This window comes from Polyodon spathula, chromosome 22 (genome assembly GCF_017654505.1).
Source record: "Polyodon spathula isolate WHYD16114869_AA chromosome 22, ASM1765450v1, whole genome shotgun sequence".
Lineage (NCBI taxonomy): Eukaryota > Metazoa > Chordata > Actinopteri > Acipenseriformes > Polyodontidae > Polyodon > Polyodon spathula.
Window position 1 is genome coordinate 7,704,428 of NC_054555.1, and position 18,873 is coordinate 7,723,300.

An 18,873-nucleotide genomic window follows, 5' to 3' on the forward strand; every position below is an offset into this window, starting at 1 on the left:
ATTAACCTACAGTAGGGTTTTTTTCAGTTTAAATTGAATAGGTATGAATGCTTTGTAGACCTGAGTTCCTGTGTGTATTCACAGAAATGTGTTTCTGTGATTCCTCCCCACATGCAGTGAACAAACTTTAGATTCTATAATTAGTTAACAATCATTCACACAGAAAGATTATATACAGGCCTGGTGACACTGTGTCAATTACTGTGACACAGCTTTTTAGAGGGCACAAACAACAACTGAAAGGACATTTTCTTTTGTTGCATTATGCCCAGAGCCGGTAGATGTTTCTTTAAGTGTTTAATATGAAAGATGCTTGAATAATGTTCATCCATCATAATACACGCTCCACCACGTTCATTATTTATAAAGACTTTCATTTTGACAGATGCTGTTTAAAAATAATAATAAAAAAAACATTTAAGGATGGATTAAAAAAAAAAAAAAAATTTAATATATATATATATTATATATATATATATAAAATATATATATAATATATATATATATATATATTATATATATTATAATATTAATTGTATATATATTGTATGAATTAACACGTCAGAACGTCAATTACAATGACATAGTCTTCTTGTTTAATGTTCAAAATACAACGTATTATATTACATATTATATTTCTATTGGGAAAATGTTGAGCAGTTGATAATATGTGGGTTTTGTTTTATGAATTACTTTAAATAATGTCAGTATCTGTTATTAATATTATATCGGTTGTGTTTGAGTTGTATTTAATGTAAGCTATTATTTATTATTATTATTATTATTATTATATTATTATTATTATTATTATTATAATTATTAATCTTACTGAAAATATTATAACCTCAGTGTTTCATTCAATTGTTTTAGATTGAACATGTTCATTAAGGAAATGTCATATTATACCAGAAAAATAAAAAGGAAAAGAAACTATACAGTTCTTATGGAACGCCAAATAAACAATGTGTCTAACCCTTAAGGTTGTATTTGTTTATTTATTGCACACAAATATCATACAACTTGTTGTTATGTATCTCTTTGTATTTGTCATGTTATAGCTAATTGTGTAAAAACTCTGTATTTGGTTTATATGACACGGATAGTAAAGGGATTTAGCTATTTGTAATAATAGTACGTTTTACATCTTAATGGCCTTCTTTAATACAGCATTCTCGTGCAAAGCGCTGTTATGTTCTCTAAATCACCCGTGCATTAGGGCTGGCCGTTAAAAATAATCTGTTTTATTGCTGTCCACATTTTCTTATTTATCCTCCAGTTAAATTAATAAATAATACTATTAGCTCCTCTTAAAGGGGATATGCGTCTTGTTGATGGGTAGTGTGGCATTTACAGCTATTTATGACAATATCACCAGCGGGTGCAGGAAAGGGGGGGTGTGTGTGTGTGTGTGGGGGGGGGGGGGGGGGGGGGGGGGGGGGGGGGGGGGGCAGGGGCGTTATATATATCAACATACGTGTATCAACATACGTACTGTATACACATAGTTGTAATTGTGTTTACCGACAAAGGTAGACTAACAAACACAAATGGCCTGATACAAAGATTTTTTAAAACTTACTTATGTTTCGTAATTTTCAAATATAAATCAACGTATTTGTGGCGCATGGCTGAACCGCACCGAGTATTACTCATAATCAAAACATTTATAATATTTATATATATATATATATATATATATATATATATATATATATATATATATATATATATATATATATATATATATATATACACACACACACACACACACACACACACACACACACACACACACACACATAATCCACATACACATAATCAGATACGTTTTATACGTTTTATTAACTGGAAACGTTTTGTATCATTTGTAATACGTTACAATAACGCCGAATGTATTTGTATGTAAACTATAGCTTAATAAAAAAAATATAATTAATAAAACCATATGCGACATGTACTGCATTGTATTATTTTTTAAAGAATTAAATGTGTGTGTGTGTGTGTGTGTGTGTGTGTGTGTGTGTGTGTGTGTGTGTGTGTGTGTGTGTGTGTGTGTGTATGCAGACTGTTTTAATACCGTTTGCAGACTTTAACGCAGTATTCTTGACAGATTTATGTTTCATTCTTAATTGTTATTTGTCATCAATCAGTTAATAAGAGGTTTTTAAAAGTACAGTTCAAGAGTCATTGCTGTGTTTGTCAGGGGCCACACCAGCATCATTGCCCAACCCTTGCTCAGGTTTGTGGCAGAGGAATCCAAAAACAGTGTCGCGCCGCATGGAGTACTGATTGAGACGTTTTCAAAAGTTATTCATTAAATGCGTTATAATTAAAGCCAAGGAAGAAAAATCCAGACGAAATGCCATTAACTTTAAGAGCTTTATATTAAAATATAGTTAATATTTCATAAGCAGAGACAACCGTTGTAAAGTGTCGTTTGTGAGCGGCAAAGTTTCATTAGTGAGGCAATATTCGCTGTCAGGAAATTCATTGTTCTGGTTGTTTTCAGTGACTTTTAGATATATCATCCGTTTTACTGTATAATACAGATATCTCTCCCTCTTTTAAATATAGTAATAAAAACATACTAGATCCTTTTAAATACACTATTACTTATCCAGTCCTTTTCATATTGTATTATCAGAGGCACTTTAAAACCGCTATAAAAGCGCATCATTTATTATTCAAAGGCCCGTCTTTTGCATATTGTTTCAGCACGAGCCTGCTTGCCAGACTCCCTTTGAAAATTGTTCGCGAAATTGATAACAACAGACACACACGCAATAAAAAGAAAGCCCAGGGCTAACAGAGACCCCCATTATGCAGATCAAGAAGCAATTTCTCTAACAAAGCATGCACTCCATTCTATTTTTTTTTTCTATGAGGGGTGTACATTTATTTATATATTTGTTTACTGATCCCCTTCTCTTTACACCCTTCTTTGCTCCAAGCTCGGGTCTGTGTTTCAGTGGTGGGGCATCGGCTAGGCTACGTTGGTGCTTTAGGGCAGTAGTCGTTTTTCTGTAAAACCGGTGGACAGTCTTGCGGTTTGTGCTAAAAGGCTGGGGGTTTCTGAAATGCGGTACACTGACAGCTTGCTGCAAGTAGCCTTTAAATCCAATTAGTTCCACTCTATAGAAAATGAAACTAATGATCACTCAGCTTAGCCATGCTGTAGCAAGTGGAAACAATCAAATTATGTATCCTTCCGCCTCCCAGGCTGCTGGTACAGAATTAGACAATAACAGACCGACAATTACTACTTTGGCACTTCACTCACTGGACACAGTATACTACAGGCAGTCCCAAACACACGCTGCCAAATAATAGGAAGCATTAAAGCAATGGCGGTAAATATACCATACAACAATAGCGCCTTGCAAACCAGCGTTTAAAGGGTGCCTAAAATTAAGAGTATCTTCAGAAACACAGCGATGCTTCTGACAGCAACATCGCCTCAACACCTGCACTTACACAAACAAAAGCTCCATGTTAGACCAGTCCCATCGCTGGCCATCAGGTAAAGGCTTGAGTCAGGCATATAAGAGACGGTGTGTTGTGCTTGTGACAAATGTTTAAAACGGATGATGTCAGCCAGTTGAACCTTCCTCTCCCATAATCTCATTCCCCGTCTCTCTTTCTTCTGATCCCCTTGATAATATAACGTTTTAGCATCAGCCCTAATGGTCTATTAAAATATTAACTACTTCAAAGTAAAAGTATTTTTCCAATTCCCAGAAGCTAATCAAATGTGACATCCTGGCTTAAGGGACATCATCGCTTTTATTCCACAAATTACAGGTTCCAGGTTCCAGCGCTATAACAGATTCAATTATGTATGAACACACAAGCTAATTATTAGCGTCCATAACATGCCTTACATTAAAGCAACACAGTGTTATCTACGTACTTATTTGTCTGAAAATCGTTAACAGTTTATTGAAAGCCAAGTGAAGCAGTATGTTTATATTTTATAAATAGGGATTCGTTGGCCAGCCTTAAACATGTCTATGTCATTCTCGTCAATATAATTTGAAAGCATGATGCGCGTTAGTTTCCGTTTGGAATCTATTACTAACGTTTACATTGTAAAGCATCACTATATTTCGCTTACAACAAATAGCATAAAAACTTTATTTGACAACAAAGACGTCAAACTGTAATTTAACAAAGGCGGCTACAACATTTCGAAATCGTGTTCAGTTGTGTGTGTTCGCAGAATGGGAAACTATAGGGAGCTAAAATGAATACAGTCCACAAACAATTAAAAATCGAATGAATGTAACTTAAATTGCCTTGTAAAATGAATAAAGAAAAGCCCAGTGTACCACAGCCTTAGCTTCATAGGTTACAGTAGAGTATTGACAGAATAACTCCAATCAAACATTGCACGATGTTTTGATATCTTTAGATAACGATTTAACCTTACCCTTTCCATTCACGGTCTCCGTTCATTTTCTAAAGATCATACTATCTCCTGGGTCCTATCCTTTCCTCAATATATACTTCTCATCTCAATCAATAGATAAAATTGTTACAGTGATCACCCGTATGTATTCCCTGTCTGCAAGCGCCACAAACCACTCGGATGTAATCACCCGATATGACTCCAATACACAGCACCATCTATTTTCAGTCTTTCCAATAGAAATTCAAGTTATACAATTACACATGATAGTAAATACAGAGGCTGGTCGTCTTTGTATTCCATTATTATATATATATATATATATATATATATATATTATATATATATATATAGATATATATATAATTTCCGGTAGCCCCTCTTTTTTTTAAACATATTAGTCAATAAATGACCCTACACCTTAGCCTGCACCAGAGTACGTGGCTATACTGTTTTTTAAACTGAGTGTATAAATCAGGTAATATGCATTAATAATGTAGCCTTAAACGAATTACTGTGGAAATGTGTTGAATTACACAATTCTAATTCTTATACTAATGAGAATTACGCGTAATTCTCATTAGTATCTCCACCATATGCAAACTGTCATTTCAATACCTTCTCTCCGGCACCAGGATTCCTGAAATTCATACCTTCAAAAGTTTAAAAGCCAAACAAAAACAAATTATTAATGCTATAATTCCATCTAGACACCTGATGGAATTATAAATTGTTATAGACTGGCTGGCATATTTCTATTTCACACCAGCATTCTACAATATAATCATAAAGCAGTTTGCATCGAACTTTTTTTAGAACATAAAGGTGTATGTGTGTGTGTGTATGTGTATGTGTGTGTGTGTGTGGGGGGGGGGTCTGTGTGTGTGTGTGTGTGTGTGTGAATAACTACTATATATGTTTGAATAAAAGTAGAGCCGTTCGTTTTATTTTTGGAATACGCCTGTATGAAAAATCTTGATTAAGGGAATGAAAATATCGGCCAACTGCTGCCAATGGGTTATTTAAGATAAACAGCGTTATATATGGGAGTTGTCCCTGAGACTTAATGACTAAAAGAGGTGTATATATGTTTTATGTGAGTGTATATTTAAAACATTTAAATGGAATTTATTCATAAAGAAGGTGGCAAGCACGTATAGTTTGGCGTGGTCCTGAAGCGAGGACGCACCTACATTCGCATTTGTAAAAATCATATTATAAAAGCACAATTTAAAATAAATGTATTATATGTGGTTTATGTTTTACTGCGTGATGACCACGTATCGACACTTGCCATGAATTCAGACAGCATCACATATAAAGAAATTGTGAATGGTTAAAGGGGAGCAGTATTTTGAGATATTAATATCATAGACTATGCGCAAATTATAATTATTTAAGGATTATTTTGTCCTCAAACCAATAAAATAAACACCGAGATGTATTCGTTACGGTCTTTAGATATATGCTCAAATATGTAATGAAAAACATAATTTCTTTAGATGAATAACTAAAGGAGTTAAATTAAATGCGATCACGAAAGCGCACATTTACGCTCTAGTGGGAATATGGTCTATATGATTTTGATGCACATATTTTAGTTATTTGATTTTGTAACATATTTCATTTGCTAGACAATAATCCCAGGATATATATATATATATATATATATATATATATATATATATAACTAATCCAATATATATAAAAGAATATACAATTATAATAATATCCTATATTAATACATAATATTTAATATATATTTCTATTAAATAATATATATATATATATATATATATATATATATACATATATATATATATATATATATATATATATATATATATATATAGTATATATATATATACGAGAAGTATTATAAATATGTCTGTGTGTTTTCACACTTTATTGAACATACCCGGTCTGTGTGGTTTTATTGCTGTCATGCAAATAATTCAGCATGTTTTTTTTTGTAATTGAATCCGAAGCTTTTAAAAACTAATAAACTATGTCGCGGCTGCACCCCAAAAGCCTGAATCAACCCAAACAGGTACTGATCAAATAATGATAAACCCTGTTAAAGGACAAATTCTATTCTCCTTTTCATTTTCCCCTTTACAAAGGACGATAAGTAAATGCGTTTTGAACATTATTTAATCTTTAACGCCCTTAGCCCTCATTGTTTGTTAGGGGGCGTCTCTAAAAAGAATTACATTGTTTGTTCGAGAGATTATCTGTTATATTTTCTTTATTATTAAATCACATCGGCGAGTGTGTTTTATAAAAAGGAAATCTGAAGTGACAACAGCGTTTAAATAACAAGGATTGAAAGCCGCACAACCCCGCTTCTGCACAGAATGATAGTTACCGCCGGCAGATTAATGGCTCGACTCAGTGAAGCTCTATAGTTACCGAAGAGTAACGCTGGGTTTCACTTTTAATACTGGCTATCTTCACTTTCCCGCAAAGATCGATAAAGAAAATGTATTTCACGGGCTCCTCTGCACAGATATATCTAGTACAGGCTGCAGCAAACGGCTTAATGCGAAAAAAAAAAAGCGAAGATTCAAAACACTAACGATGCCTATATAAGGATAATTCACCGTCATCTTTGTGTCACATATATATATGATTATTATATATATATATATATATATATATATATATATATATATATATATATATATATATATATATATATATATATATATATATATATATATATATATATGACCATAAAGGCTACTTACTTATTTTGCAAAGTTTAATATATTGAATCAGTGGCAGAAAAAGGAAAACACATGCTGGATAATATACCTTGAACAATTACAACAACTTTGAAATAATACTATACTATCTCGTATGGTTTTGATAGATAATGGAAAGATAAAGACTCATTGCTAAAACATACAAACTATGTTAAAACGGCGAGCTATATCGAAATAGGGAGAAACGTCACACACTAACAAACAGGAGATATCATTTTCAATAAGGATAATCGATTTTTTTCTAATAATAAAGCTATCAAAATATATATTGTATCGTTAGTGGCATGATGTCCCTTTGGTTAATGAATTTGACCTATTGTACGTTTTCTAAAAAATTATGTCAATTGGAAATACTCCCTAAACTCGCATTTGGTTTCGCCAGTCATTGTTAAACTCAGAGCCAATCGGTCAGCAGGCGCTTGGTAGCCCCGGCCAATGGGAGGGCGTAATTGGAGAAAATGATATGCAGAGAAAAGTAAAGCGCTTGAAAGAGATGGAGCCCCGCAGCCCATCAGCCCTGGACTGTGCTTGGCAAAGTTTCAGTCTCGCCTCCTAACTGCATGTAGATGGATGTACACTAATGAACGGCGGACGGACATTTTAAGACAGGAGGAAAATCTTCATCGACACTTTTTCTCGATTTATTTTTTCACGTGAGCCAAATTGCGCAGGGAGAATGGATCAGGCACCAAGCAGCACCACTCAACCACCCCAAACCCAACACGAACCCATTAGCTTTGGGATTGATCAGATATTGAGTGGTTCTGACCCAGAGAACTCCACGCAACAGTCCAACACCAGGGGTTCGGATACTATTGCCAGCAGTTACCACCTGGGCAGCCCCACAAGCACCACTACTGCCCCTTACTCCTTGCCCGGCCCGTTCCCTGGCATCGGCTCGCCCTTCGAGGACTCTGGATGCTACAGTGTGAATCTAAGCCTGGCCCCGGCCGGCGTGATTCGGGTGCCAGCTCACAGACCCATACCCGGCGCAGTGCCACCTCCTATCACCAGTGCCATGCCAACAGTCCCGGGGTTCGGGAGCCTCAATTTCCCTTGGATGGAGAGCACAAGGCGGTTCGCAAAGGACAGATTCACTGGTAAGGAGATAGAACAAGCGCTTCTTTACAATCTATCCATACGTTTTCCCTTTACCATACAACTAATGCGTAACAATGTTTGCAGGATCCTGTAGGAAGTTGGATAATTATTCGACTGGACTTGTTAGTGTGCTTTTGTGTGTGATAGTACTAATGTGTTCCTCATTTCTGTGTGTGACGGTAGCGATTTATTAGATTACATAAATAGACAGGTATGTGCATTTTAAATACTGTACTGCAGCAGAAAAACGTTATGATTGAACCTACATGTGACAAAACGCTCGTTATATGATTTAGCGAATGATATATATTATATATATATCGCAGTATATATATATATAGTTCTATATATAAGATATATCTATATATTATATATATATACTATTTAAAACTGTTAAATAGTAATGCGAGATCATTTGGGCACCACAGTGAATCAACCCCTAGTTTTATAATAAACTAAATTATTGTTTTAGATTTTAACAGACACTTTTCATAGATTCGAAGGTATGGATAGTGAATACATATAAATTAATACAAAACACAGTCTTTAACAGACATTTACTACGCACTCGTTAATTTTAAAATATGTTTCCAGCATACATAACGACGGAATTAGGCAACCCCCTTAAAAATGGAACATGCATTTCAGTTATGTTTATCCATTAAAAAAACAAACAAACCAGCATGAATTAAAGGACGGCCGTCAGATGTAGATGTTGCTGAGTTGGGTATCTCGCTGGTGAGACAGGGACGTTAAAACTTAGCAGGTTCAGCTTGTCAGAAGGAATATAAACAAACGATGGCATTGATGAGCTACAGCGCTTAGAGAATGGGCTATGGTAGGCCTTCCGTTGTGTGTAAAAAATGCGCCTGTTATGATTTTTACATTTACCAATAATTTAAAATCCCAAATTTGCCGTGGATAGAGCAATATCTATCTGTCTATCTATCTATCTATCTATCTATCTATCTATCTATCTATAAGGAAAATACAATTACTAAAACTGTTGAACACGTAGGTTATAGTGCACTATGAAATGTTAATTTGTTGTATAGATATATAGGGGCCCTATATCATTGTTTTTGTTTGTTTGTTAATAAAGCCTTTGCCAATATTAATTGTACACGCGAGCAGACAGGTAAATATATTGCTGAAATGGATTGACAAGGCTGTAACTCGACTCTAGTTGTGACTGAGGTAAGAAAGTGCCGTAATAAATATGAATTCCTCTTGACAACATCGTCCATCCCAGGTAATTTAATCACTCTCAATTATCTCTTTAAATCTCACCGTTTTCTCCTTTAGGGATCACTCTGCGAGACAGCATAAGGATACAAGACCGCTGTCATGGGGCCTCAATATGTATGCAATTCTGCATTATTTACAATTTTATTTCAACGCGGGTGGTCCATTCTGTAGATTTGAGGGGAAAAAATATGGAGATTTGTGTTTATTAGTCTGCTGGTCTATTAGTGTGGCGCTTGCTTGTGAATAATTGGAGAGGAAACCGTTTCGAATACTAGAAGTAGTTTTGTTCATCATTCCCTGCATACGTTGTGTTGCTGTTTTGTTTGTTTTTGCACATTGCTGCAATATCCCGCTGTTAAGTTATGAAATTTGAATAACGTGCTGGTTGTTAAGTTTAGCCTGGCCTCCAATTCAGCAGCAGTGAATCACTGAGAACCATACTACTGGTAGAATATAAACACATCAATATATTACTGTCTTAGCCGTTGGATAAACATAGATTGTAATAATAATAATAATTATATATATATATATATATATATATATATATATATATATATATATATATATATATATATATATATATATATATATATTATATATATAGGCGGGCTTTTATTTTAAATGCATGAAATGTATATAACGAAATGTATATTGTGTGTGTGTGTGTGTATATATATATATATATATATATATATATATAATAATATAATATATTATAAGATCTATAAAATAATTTATATATAGAATATATATAAGCGTTCTTATCGCAAATGTAATGTCATTAACCAATTTAATATTTTCTTGACATCCAATGAAAACATAACTTTCTTTTCTGTTTGTATTCAATCGATGTTAAATTATTTCCGGTAACATCGCTAGTTTCAGGGGAAGTACACATTCCAATGTTGTCTTGCTTGGTATGTGCAGTATCTGACCGGACAGGTTTAATGTACAGAATTTGTCATCTGTAGACATGATAACAAAATGACCAGAGAATAGACTACACTTAATGCAAACCGTACGTCACCGCTCAAACATTTCGCAACGCTGGCGTGGCATTTACATTAAGTAGACACAATGTACAATGTTACATTAATATACATATACCACTAAACGTTTAGACGCTCTTAAAATTAATATTTTCAGACTTTTAAAATACGTGACACGGTAAAAGCACATATTTCTTCTGAACACGAGACAGACAGGTAGCCTATATAAATCCCGGTGACACATTTAACGGTTTAGATTATATGCAAGATGATTTTAAGACATGTTTAGAACCTAAATAGCTTTTTTTTTTTTTTTTTTTTTTTTTTTTTTTTTTTTTTACAATGCAATGTTTTTTTTATAAAACAAAGTTGGATTTTTGTTTCACATTTTAAACGAGTCCATACTATTTTACACTATACTGGTTCAGGTATTTAATGTTAAACTTACTGCACATAAGGGCGTCGTGGCATGACTTGACGCTCTTTTAGCTTCATGGCTCCGACTCTTTGGAACTCTCTCCCAGCTTTGGTGCGAAATGCTCCCACCGTCGCTCGCTTTAAATCAGCTCTCAAGACCCACCTGTTCTGTCTTGTTTCCCATGCCTGATATGCCTGATATCTGCTTTTAGCTGCCGTGTTACTGCTACTATTTCATGTATTCTGCACTTTCCATTGTGTTTAAAATATTATGGATTTTCTTGTTACTGCATCTCTCATCTTGTAAATCGCTTTGTGATGGTGGTCCACCACGAAAGGCGCTATATAAAATAAAGATGTTTGATTTGGTGTCAGTTATATCCAAACATCAAGATGAAACATCAAGGTGAAGGCATTGGATTGGAAAGTCTTAATCTCTGAATATTTATCTATGTATTTAATTGAAGGGTCTAAAAACAAGTATCTAAATGAACTAGCTGGTTTCCAGTGTTCACCTGCCGCAACGAAGAGTGTTGAAGGGATAATGAATAAATGAATACAAGAATGAATACATTCAAATATTAATTACCGTATCATTAAATTTAAGTAATAATCGTCTCGTTTCATTAAAATGATGTAGCGGAACTATTTCAAGTAGAATTGTATACTATGTAAGTGATCCACGAGGTTGACTATCCAGCAGACTTCTTGGCAAAATTCCTTGGTCCTGACCATTTGAGGAGGTAAAACAGATATGCTAGAGAGGTGACAGACGATAACAAACACTGTTTTCCCTTAGTGGTAATGTAATTAGTTAGTTTGCGTGCTATTAGGCTATAGGTCTAAGTATTAACGTTTTGTCTCTGTACTTTTAAGATATACTACATTCCCAGTGTATCAGCCTATAGCCAATAGATAGGCATATATATATATATATATATATATATATATATATATATATATATATATATATATATATATATATATATAAACACACCATATTTTTTATAATTTTTTTTTTTTTTTTTTAAATTTAATTCTAGCATATTGTCTGTCTCTCCCACTTTGCAGCGGCTCTAACGCCCTTCACTGTGTCCCGGCGGATCGGACACCCCTATCAGAACAGGACCCCACCCAAGAGAAAGAAACCGCGGACCTCGTTCTCCCGGGTGCAGATCTGCGAGTTGGAAAAGCGCTTCCATCGGCAGAAGTACCTGGCCTCGGCCGAGAGGGCGGCGCTTGCCAAGTCCCTCAAAATGACCGATGCACAGGTTAAAACATGGTTCCAGAACAGAAGGACGAATCCGAAGGCGTTGACTGCCAAAAATAATAATAATAATAATAATAATAATAATAATAATAATAATAATAATAATAATAATAAATGTAAACACATTGGAGTAGAGACGGGTTAAAAACGACCTTTTGTGACTAATAATTGCACACAAATAGCAGCCTGTGTATGCCCTCCTCTTTGATCGATCTGTTTATTTATATATTAGACCGATGTGGTGGTTTAATGCAAGTTAATGTGTCAGCTTAGCAAAGAAAGTGACCCCATGTATGCTAACAAAAACTCACTAATGCTAATTTTCATAATATTACACACTAATATTCCTTCCTAATACTGTATGAACAGTAGGTATGTAGTTCTCAGTAGTTATATTTCAACACTTCTTATATGATGTTTTTAATATTTATTAAAACAAAAATAATTACTTATAAAAAAAAAAGTTTTACATAACGTCCATTTATAACCAATATAGACAAATAAATATTCTACAATAACCGATCTGATGTGTTTAAGACACCATTTAAACTGTTAAAACGCCTACACCAGTTAGACACGTGACAATGTGTTTTGTAGCACAAGCAGCGCAGAAGTGCCATAGTGTGTCCAACTGTAAACATCTGGTCAATAATACCTTTTAGATAATAGTATACAAATAGACAAGAGATTGTTACCGGTTGCGAATTGTATAGCCAGGAAGAAAATCAATAAGGCTTTCTTTTCCTGTTTTTTTTTCCCCCCGTCTAACGGAAATATGACACAGAAAGTGTTACAGTGTAGGGAAATGCCCTGATCAAGATCCTGTAGATTTCAGTTGAACGATTACATGTTTTGTTTTGTTTTGGTTTCATTATTAGGGTCCATCTTCTATTGTACATAGCACATGCTGCAGGTCTTTATAACAAAGCAGTAATATTTCTATTTGTAAGGTAGACTGAAAGCAAATACAATCACTTTGTTAATTATTAATACCGCCTATATAAACGCAAGACTTGTTTTTCCCCAAACAAAATGGGTATAAAACTGGAATCAAATCTTTAAAAAAAAAAAAAAAAAAAAAAAAAAAAAAGCCGTGATTATTTCGAGTAGACGATGAAGCTCGTGGTGAATTTACCACCGTTTTAGGTCTTACTGTTCCTGGTAATTAATTTACACAGAAGGCTTAAGTGTCATCGCCTAAGTTCATGTGGGAAGCTGTGCATCTCCTCGGGTCTAAAGCACAGATGTGATGCAGGCTGCTCTTCTCGCGCGCACACAGAACCAGGCTGCTCTTCTGGCGCGCCCATAGAACCAGGTTAACCTGGGCTCACCTGCAACAGATGGTCGTGTTTAGATCTCGCCTTTTCCAATTCATTCACTCGGGTGACCCGGGGCGATGAGTCGTTAGCACTGGAACAGCTGCTACGTGTTTATTATTGAAGACTTCAGGCTCCCAACTGTCCCATTCCGAGCGAAAAATTATGAGCTGTGGATTTGAACTCCGTTCACATGGATCCAATTAAATGTTTGTCTGTGTTGAAATAAATAGACCTATTATATTTTGCAATATGTATTTTGAAAAATAAAACGAGAAAATAAAACCGTTTTTGTAAACAGATTGAAACATGCTGTTTGAAGGCAAGTTCACTTAAATAAACATATTTAGCTCTATGAATAACCATAGTCGGAAGCATTAACATCAAACATAGGCTACAGCTGCTGGCTGGGGAAAGTAGAAAAATAAATAAAATACTTCTATACCAACATCACTATAGCCTACCAGACTGGTTATTGTTGTTTTGATAGATCTGAAACATTCCTAAAACCACTTTTGTGACCACAAATCACTTTTCATAGAAGTAAAAAAAATAAATAAATAAATAAATAAAACCTTTTTAAATGGATTTGCTTGTTAAAACAGCTTTCCAAACGATGATTAAAATACATTTATTACTATTAAATAAGCTGTCGTGAAAATTGTTATTCTATGGTAACTTGAAAATGATTTATATCCAATTTTTAAAAGGGGAAAAACTGTTTTTAGTAAAAAAAAAAAAAAAAAAAAAAAAGATAAAATATAAAAAAATAAAAAACTATCGCGAAGTGTTAATACGAGCTAAATGTAGGCCTATATATCTCCCATTATATTTGTTGTATTATAGAAGGTTGAATAAAATTGATTATGTAGTTCAAAAAGAAATAATCAGCTATCCAAAAAGTATAATTTCTAAACTAGGAAAAACTGTTGCCAGTTACCAGTATTAGCCTACTTTAAAACAATGCGGGAAGTTTACTGGCTACCAGCGGCTGTAGTCATAGGACAGTGCCAAACCTTACATGAATGCAATAATTGCATATGACCTATTAAACAACATGTTATGGCCTATATGAAATATGTCAAATTAAAACTGGTCGCTGCTGATTAAAGGTTTTCAAAATAGGCCATATTTAAATTTGATTGAACTCCATTCTACAATGCTGTCGCTTAAAAAAAAAAAAACACACACAAAAAAAAAATAATAAGTTAGCTTTTATCAAATTGAATATTAATATACATTTTTAAACACATGCGGTAGGCTACTGTTTTTTTTTTGTATTCTATCTTTGCACTTTCTGTAAACTACACTGTATTTAAATATTCAACTTGCACTGAAGCCCTGCAAATGTAAATCGCCTTGAATATAGGCGTCTGCCAAATAAATTAATAATAATCTAGAGATTCTTGAGATTTCGAACGGTTATCGGTTTATGCGTAATTGCCACTGAGATTCGTGAAGCAATTTTATTGTTTTTTTTTTGTTTGTTTTTTTTAAGGCTGATTGGTACAAATTATTTGGCGTGATTTTGCTGTTTTGAATGTTATTCTAATTCTGATTAGCAGGTCATTTAGCCTTTGTATGTGTCTTTTTTTAGGGGAACTAAATATCCTCACCTTTCTGTTCCCGGCATTTAAAAGACTGCAGACATGGAAATAAGAATAAACCAGATCGTGTGAACGTACGCGCCGCTTCCACACGCTCATTGGGAACACGAAACACTTGTTGCATTTGGAGCTTATATAATTACACTATACGTTATATACAATCAAGACATGTTACATCTAGACACCTTGATTTTAAGCAAAGGCAAAATAATGACTCGGTCGTAAAACATTTGAGGTATTTTATTTTTAAGGGTTGCCGTCTGTCCCTGTTTTCCCTGGATAGCCCAGGAGGTGTCCGGGAATTAAAAATATAAGATTTCCAAATAGATGTTAAACTTTTAACCAACTTCCGTTTCCGACCAGACAACGTTTTGTAAATCCCACTAGCCTGGTGATCAGGTTACAAAAAGCCCAGCCAGTCCCCTGCCTATAGTATGTTTACATTGCTGCTGCAGTTTTGAGTACAGATTATATAAGACTCATTTATGCGTTCTTCTTCTTTCCGTTGGACATGTATTGTTATGCTTTTTTCTTATTATTCGACCGAAGTATAAACAGAACTAAACTTTCTCTGATTTTTGTTTTTCTGTATACTGCACGTGTTCACTGTAGTACGCAGTTTTAAAATAGCTTATTTACGTTCAGTTTTGTAAGCGCAAACATATTCACAAATCTATATTTACACAAGTGCATACCATATAATTAGCGCATATAGGCTACGTAACTTCACATAAATGCTACTTTCATCTGTGGTTAACTCGCGTTATGCAGCTTGCCTGCCTGTAAGCCAGAATTAATTGCATTGCTGTTGCTTTTGAGTTTGATAGCGGGTGATACAAATTATGTTTTTTTCACTAATCTGCTAATTTGTCTTGATAGAAAGATTATTAAAGTATCTGATGTCAAATATATACGATTTATAAACATATGATTAAAAAACATGTTCTTTATCGTCATCTTAATAAAAACCATTGTAGTCCTACAACACTGCTGAAATGGAATGTCTTTGATGTGGCGATGTTGGAATTTCGAGGGGGAAAATAGTGATTTCTCCTTTTGGGACCTATTCTCACTTGGTTTACGCGCTATTTATACCCTAGAAGAAGGGTTTATGCGCTGGAAGAAGCCCTTCAAGGTCATCGAGGTAAAACGGGTTATTTCGTATATGTTCTTATTTGACTTTAGTAAGTGTTGTAATTCTAATTGTTATGTATATTTAGTTAGCCAATCAGATCGCCGAAAATGAAATGAGAACCAGTGACTGTAAAGAAAATAGTACGTACCATGATTTGCAATTTTTTGCCATGATTTGCAATTATTCTTGATTTTTTTAAAGCATATTTCATGACTGAAATTAAAATAAAGACCAGCCCCTAGGTTGGTTACTGTAAAATGACCAGCCCCTACGTGCAACATGCCTAGTTATTTTACATTTATTTAGAACGGGCTTTTTTTTTAAATTAATTAATTATTTTTTTTAATGTATTCTGATTGGACCAAATCAATACGTGGACTAAATGTTTGGATGTGTACTAAATAACGCATTCTTGACCATGATGGCCTTCAATAATCCACTGCACGACCTTAAATGATCAGCCCCTGCCTGGAAAATACGTGCTTCATTTACATTTAGAACATGTATTTTTATGTATTCTGATTGGCCCAAATCAACACGTGTACTAAATATTTGAAACACATACTAAATAACGAGTTTTTGAACCGAATGGCCAGCCACATTCTTCCAGCGCTTACATAGCCCATAAAGAAGTAAGACTAGGGCCCTTGGTTTGTCCCCTAGACATTCACAACTTTGTGTAAAGCGCCACCTTGTGGGGGAAAAAAGATATCGCAACAATAAAGGTAATGCAATACAATTGACAAGCTAGTTTAGTACTATGTTTAATATTATGGATTAAGATATTGTTCTTAATTGATAAATCACTCTTATATAAATACCACTGTTTGACTACTGCCAACTGAGTGATCCTTACACTTTGAGTGCAGTGTTGATCAGGGGGGCACCACCAAAACAGTATAAATAAATAAACAATACATAAATAAGTGTTGGTGTCTCTCCCCAGGAGACAGACTGCGGAGGAGCGGGAGGCAGAGAGGCAGCAGGCAAACAGATTGATGATCCAGCTGCAGCATGATGCCTTCCAGAAGTCCCTGAGCGACTCCATCCAGCCGGACCCGCTGTGCATCCACAACTCCTCTCTGTTCGCCCTGCAAAACCTGCAGCCCTGGGCAGACGAGAATGGCAAGATGCAGCCCGTTACGTCACTGGTGTGAGAGACGCCCCTCCGTGCAGACTCAGAAACAAAAACTCAAATTTAACAAAAAAAAAAAAAAAAGAAATGTCGGTTTGTTTTTATAAATAAAACAATTACAAAAAACTGCATGATTTCAATGCAACCAAGACTTATAATCCAACCAATGACAACCCCCTCCCTCCCATCTGCACCCAAAATGGGTCTCCGTAGATGGATCCCCTGAACCCACGCATTCTCACTCTGATTGCCAACACTGGAAGACTGCAGCCCCATTGAAAGCACGTGACCTGCTTGCCACATTTTCTCCACTCATCTCAATACAGGTTTTTAGGAGCACTGTTCAAACCAAACCTGGTTTTACTACAGGTCCTCACAGGCTCTCCCTGTGCAGCAAAGGAGACAGCGTTGCCCAGGGAGGAGAGGAGAGGAGAGGGGAGGTGGTTGCAAAGAGATGTACCTGGATGGTTTCCTTCTTCTTTTCTCCTTAGGAAAGGATTCCCCTGATGAGCACAACAGCCGAGCTGCAGCATCTCGTTTAAAACCTGGGTGTGGATTCTAACACTTTAACAGTCAAGAAGGAATGTCTGTAAATTAAAAAAAAAAAAATCTGTGGTTTGACTACAGATAAAGTATATTGGTAGTTAGGACAAATAACTGTGGCTAGGATGGATAGACTTTTCTTTGAAAGCAGGTTAGCTTCCCATGTCTGGAACTAGTTATGGTGCAGAATTCAAGTATTGATCATGTTGTTTAAGGTTATTGTGAGTACTCTGGAACTGCAGTTTAATGTCAGTGAACTTTGCCACCGCAGTACAGCACACTGCACTGGAAATCATGTTGAGACAAATGGCATTATGATAGCAATGTCACTGTGTGTGCATTGTATCTACAATTTAGACTCACTAGAAATATAGATAATATACATCTAAAGTGCAGTCTGTCTACACTCTGCAGATATTTGTCCAGCCCCAGTTTAAAAAACTTTATTATTATTATTATTATTATTATTATTATTATTATTATGTATTTATTGGAATTGATATGTGTTTAAGTTTCAGATGACATTTTTATTTAACTATTTTTATTAAATTGTTACTATTTGTATTTAAAGTTTAAGACAGTTATCAGCTTGTATCAGTGGGTTCAGTAAACACTCAGCCTTGCTATGTTCGTTCCTTTCCTTTCCTTGATCTGGGCACCACAGACTTAAAAGGCTGGAGGTACCCCAGCAATTTTTCATAATGGAACATGCTTACGAGAAGTTAGATGTGCTGAATATAAAGACAGCGATAAAAAAGAAGATGAATATAAGGAATTAGCAAATACTGGGAAATCACCAGAGGAGGTGAAAGACAAACTGAAGATATTTTGCTTCTTCTGGACAGATACGGAGTCCAGAGGTTCTTCAGGATGTCGTTTACCTCGGCTGGTCCACACTTGAGTTTTCAAAATGATTCCAATTACTATAGCAGC

The 18,873-nt window shown here is 34.9% G+C and overlaps 1 protein-coding gene across 1 annotated transcript; it reads left to right on the top strand.

Annotated features, from left to right (window-relative positions):
* Positions 1-7,666: 7,666 nt before the first annotated feature.
* On the top strand, positions 7,667-18,366 carry LOC121296958 (T-cell leukemia homeobox protein 3-like). The gene is made up of 3 exons (XM_041222931.1): positions 7,667-8,276; positions 12,006-12,246; positions 17,212-18,366. Exons 1-3 carry the CDS (start codon positions 7,853-7,855, stop codon positions 17,417-17,419), a joined length of 873 nt encoding a protein of 290 aa, XP_041078865.1. The 5' UTR covers positions 7,667-7,852; the 3' UTR covers positions 17,420-18,366.
* Positions 18,367-18,873: the final 507 nt, after the last annotated feature.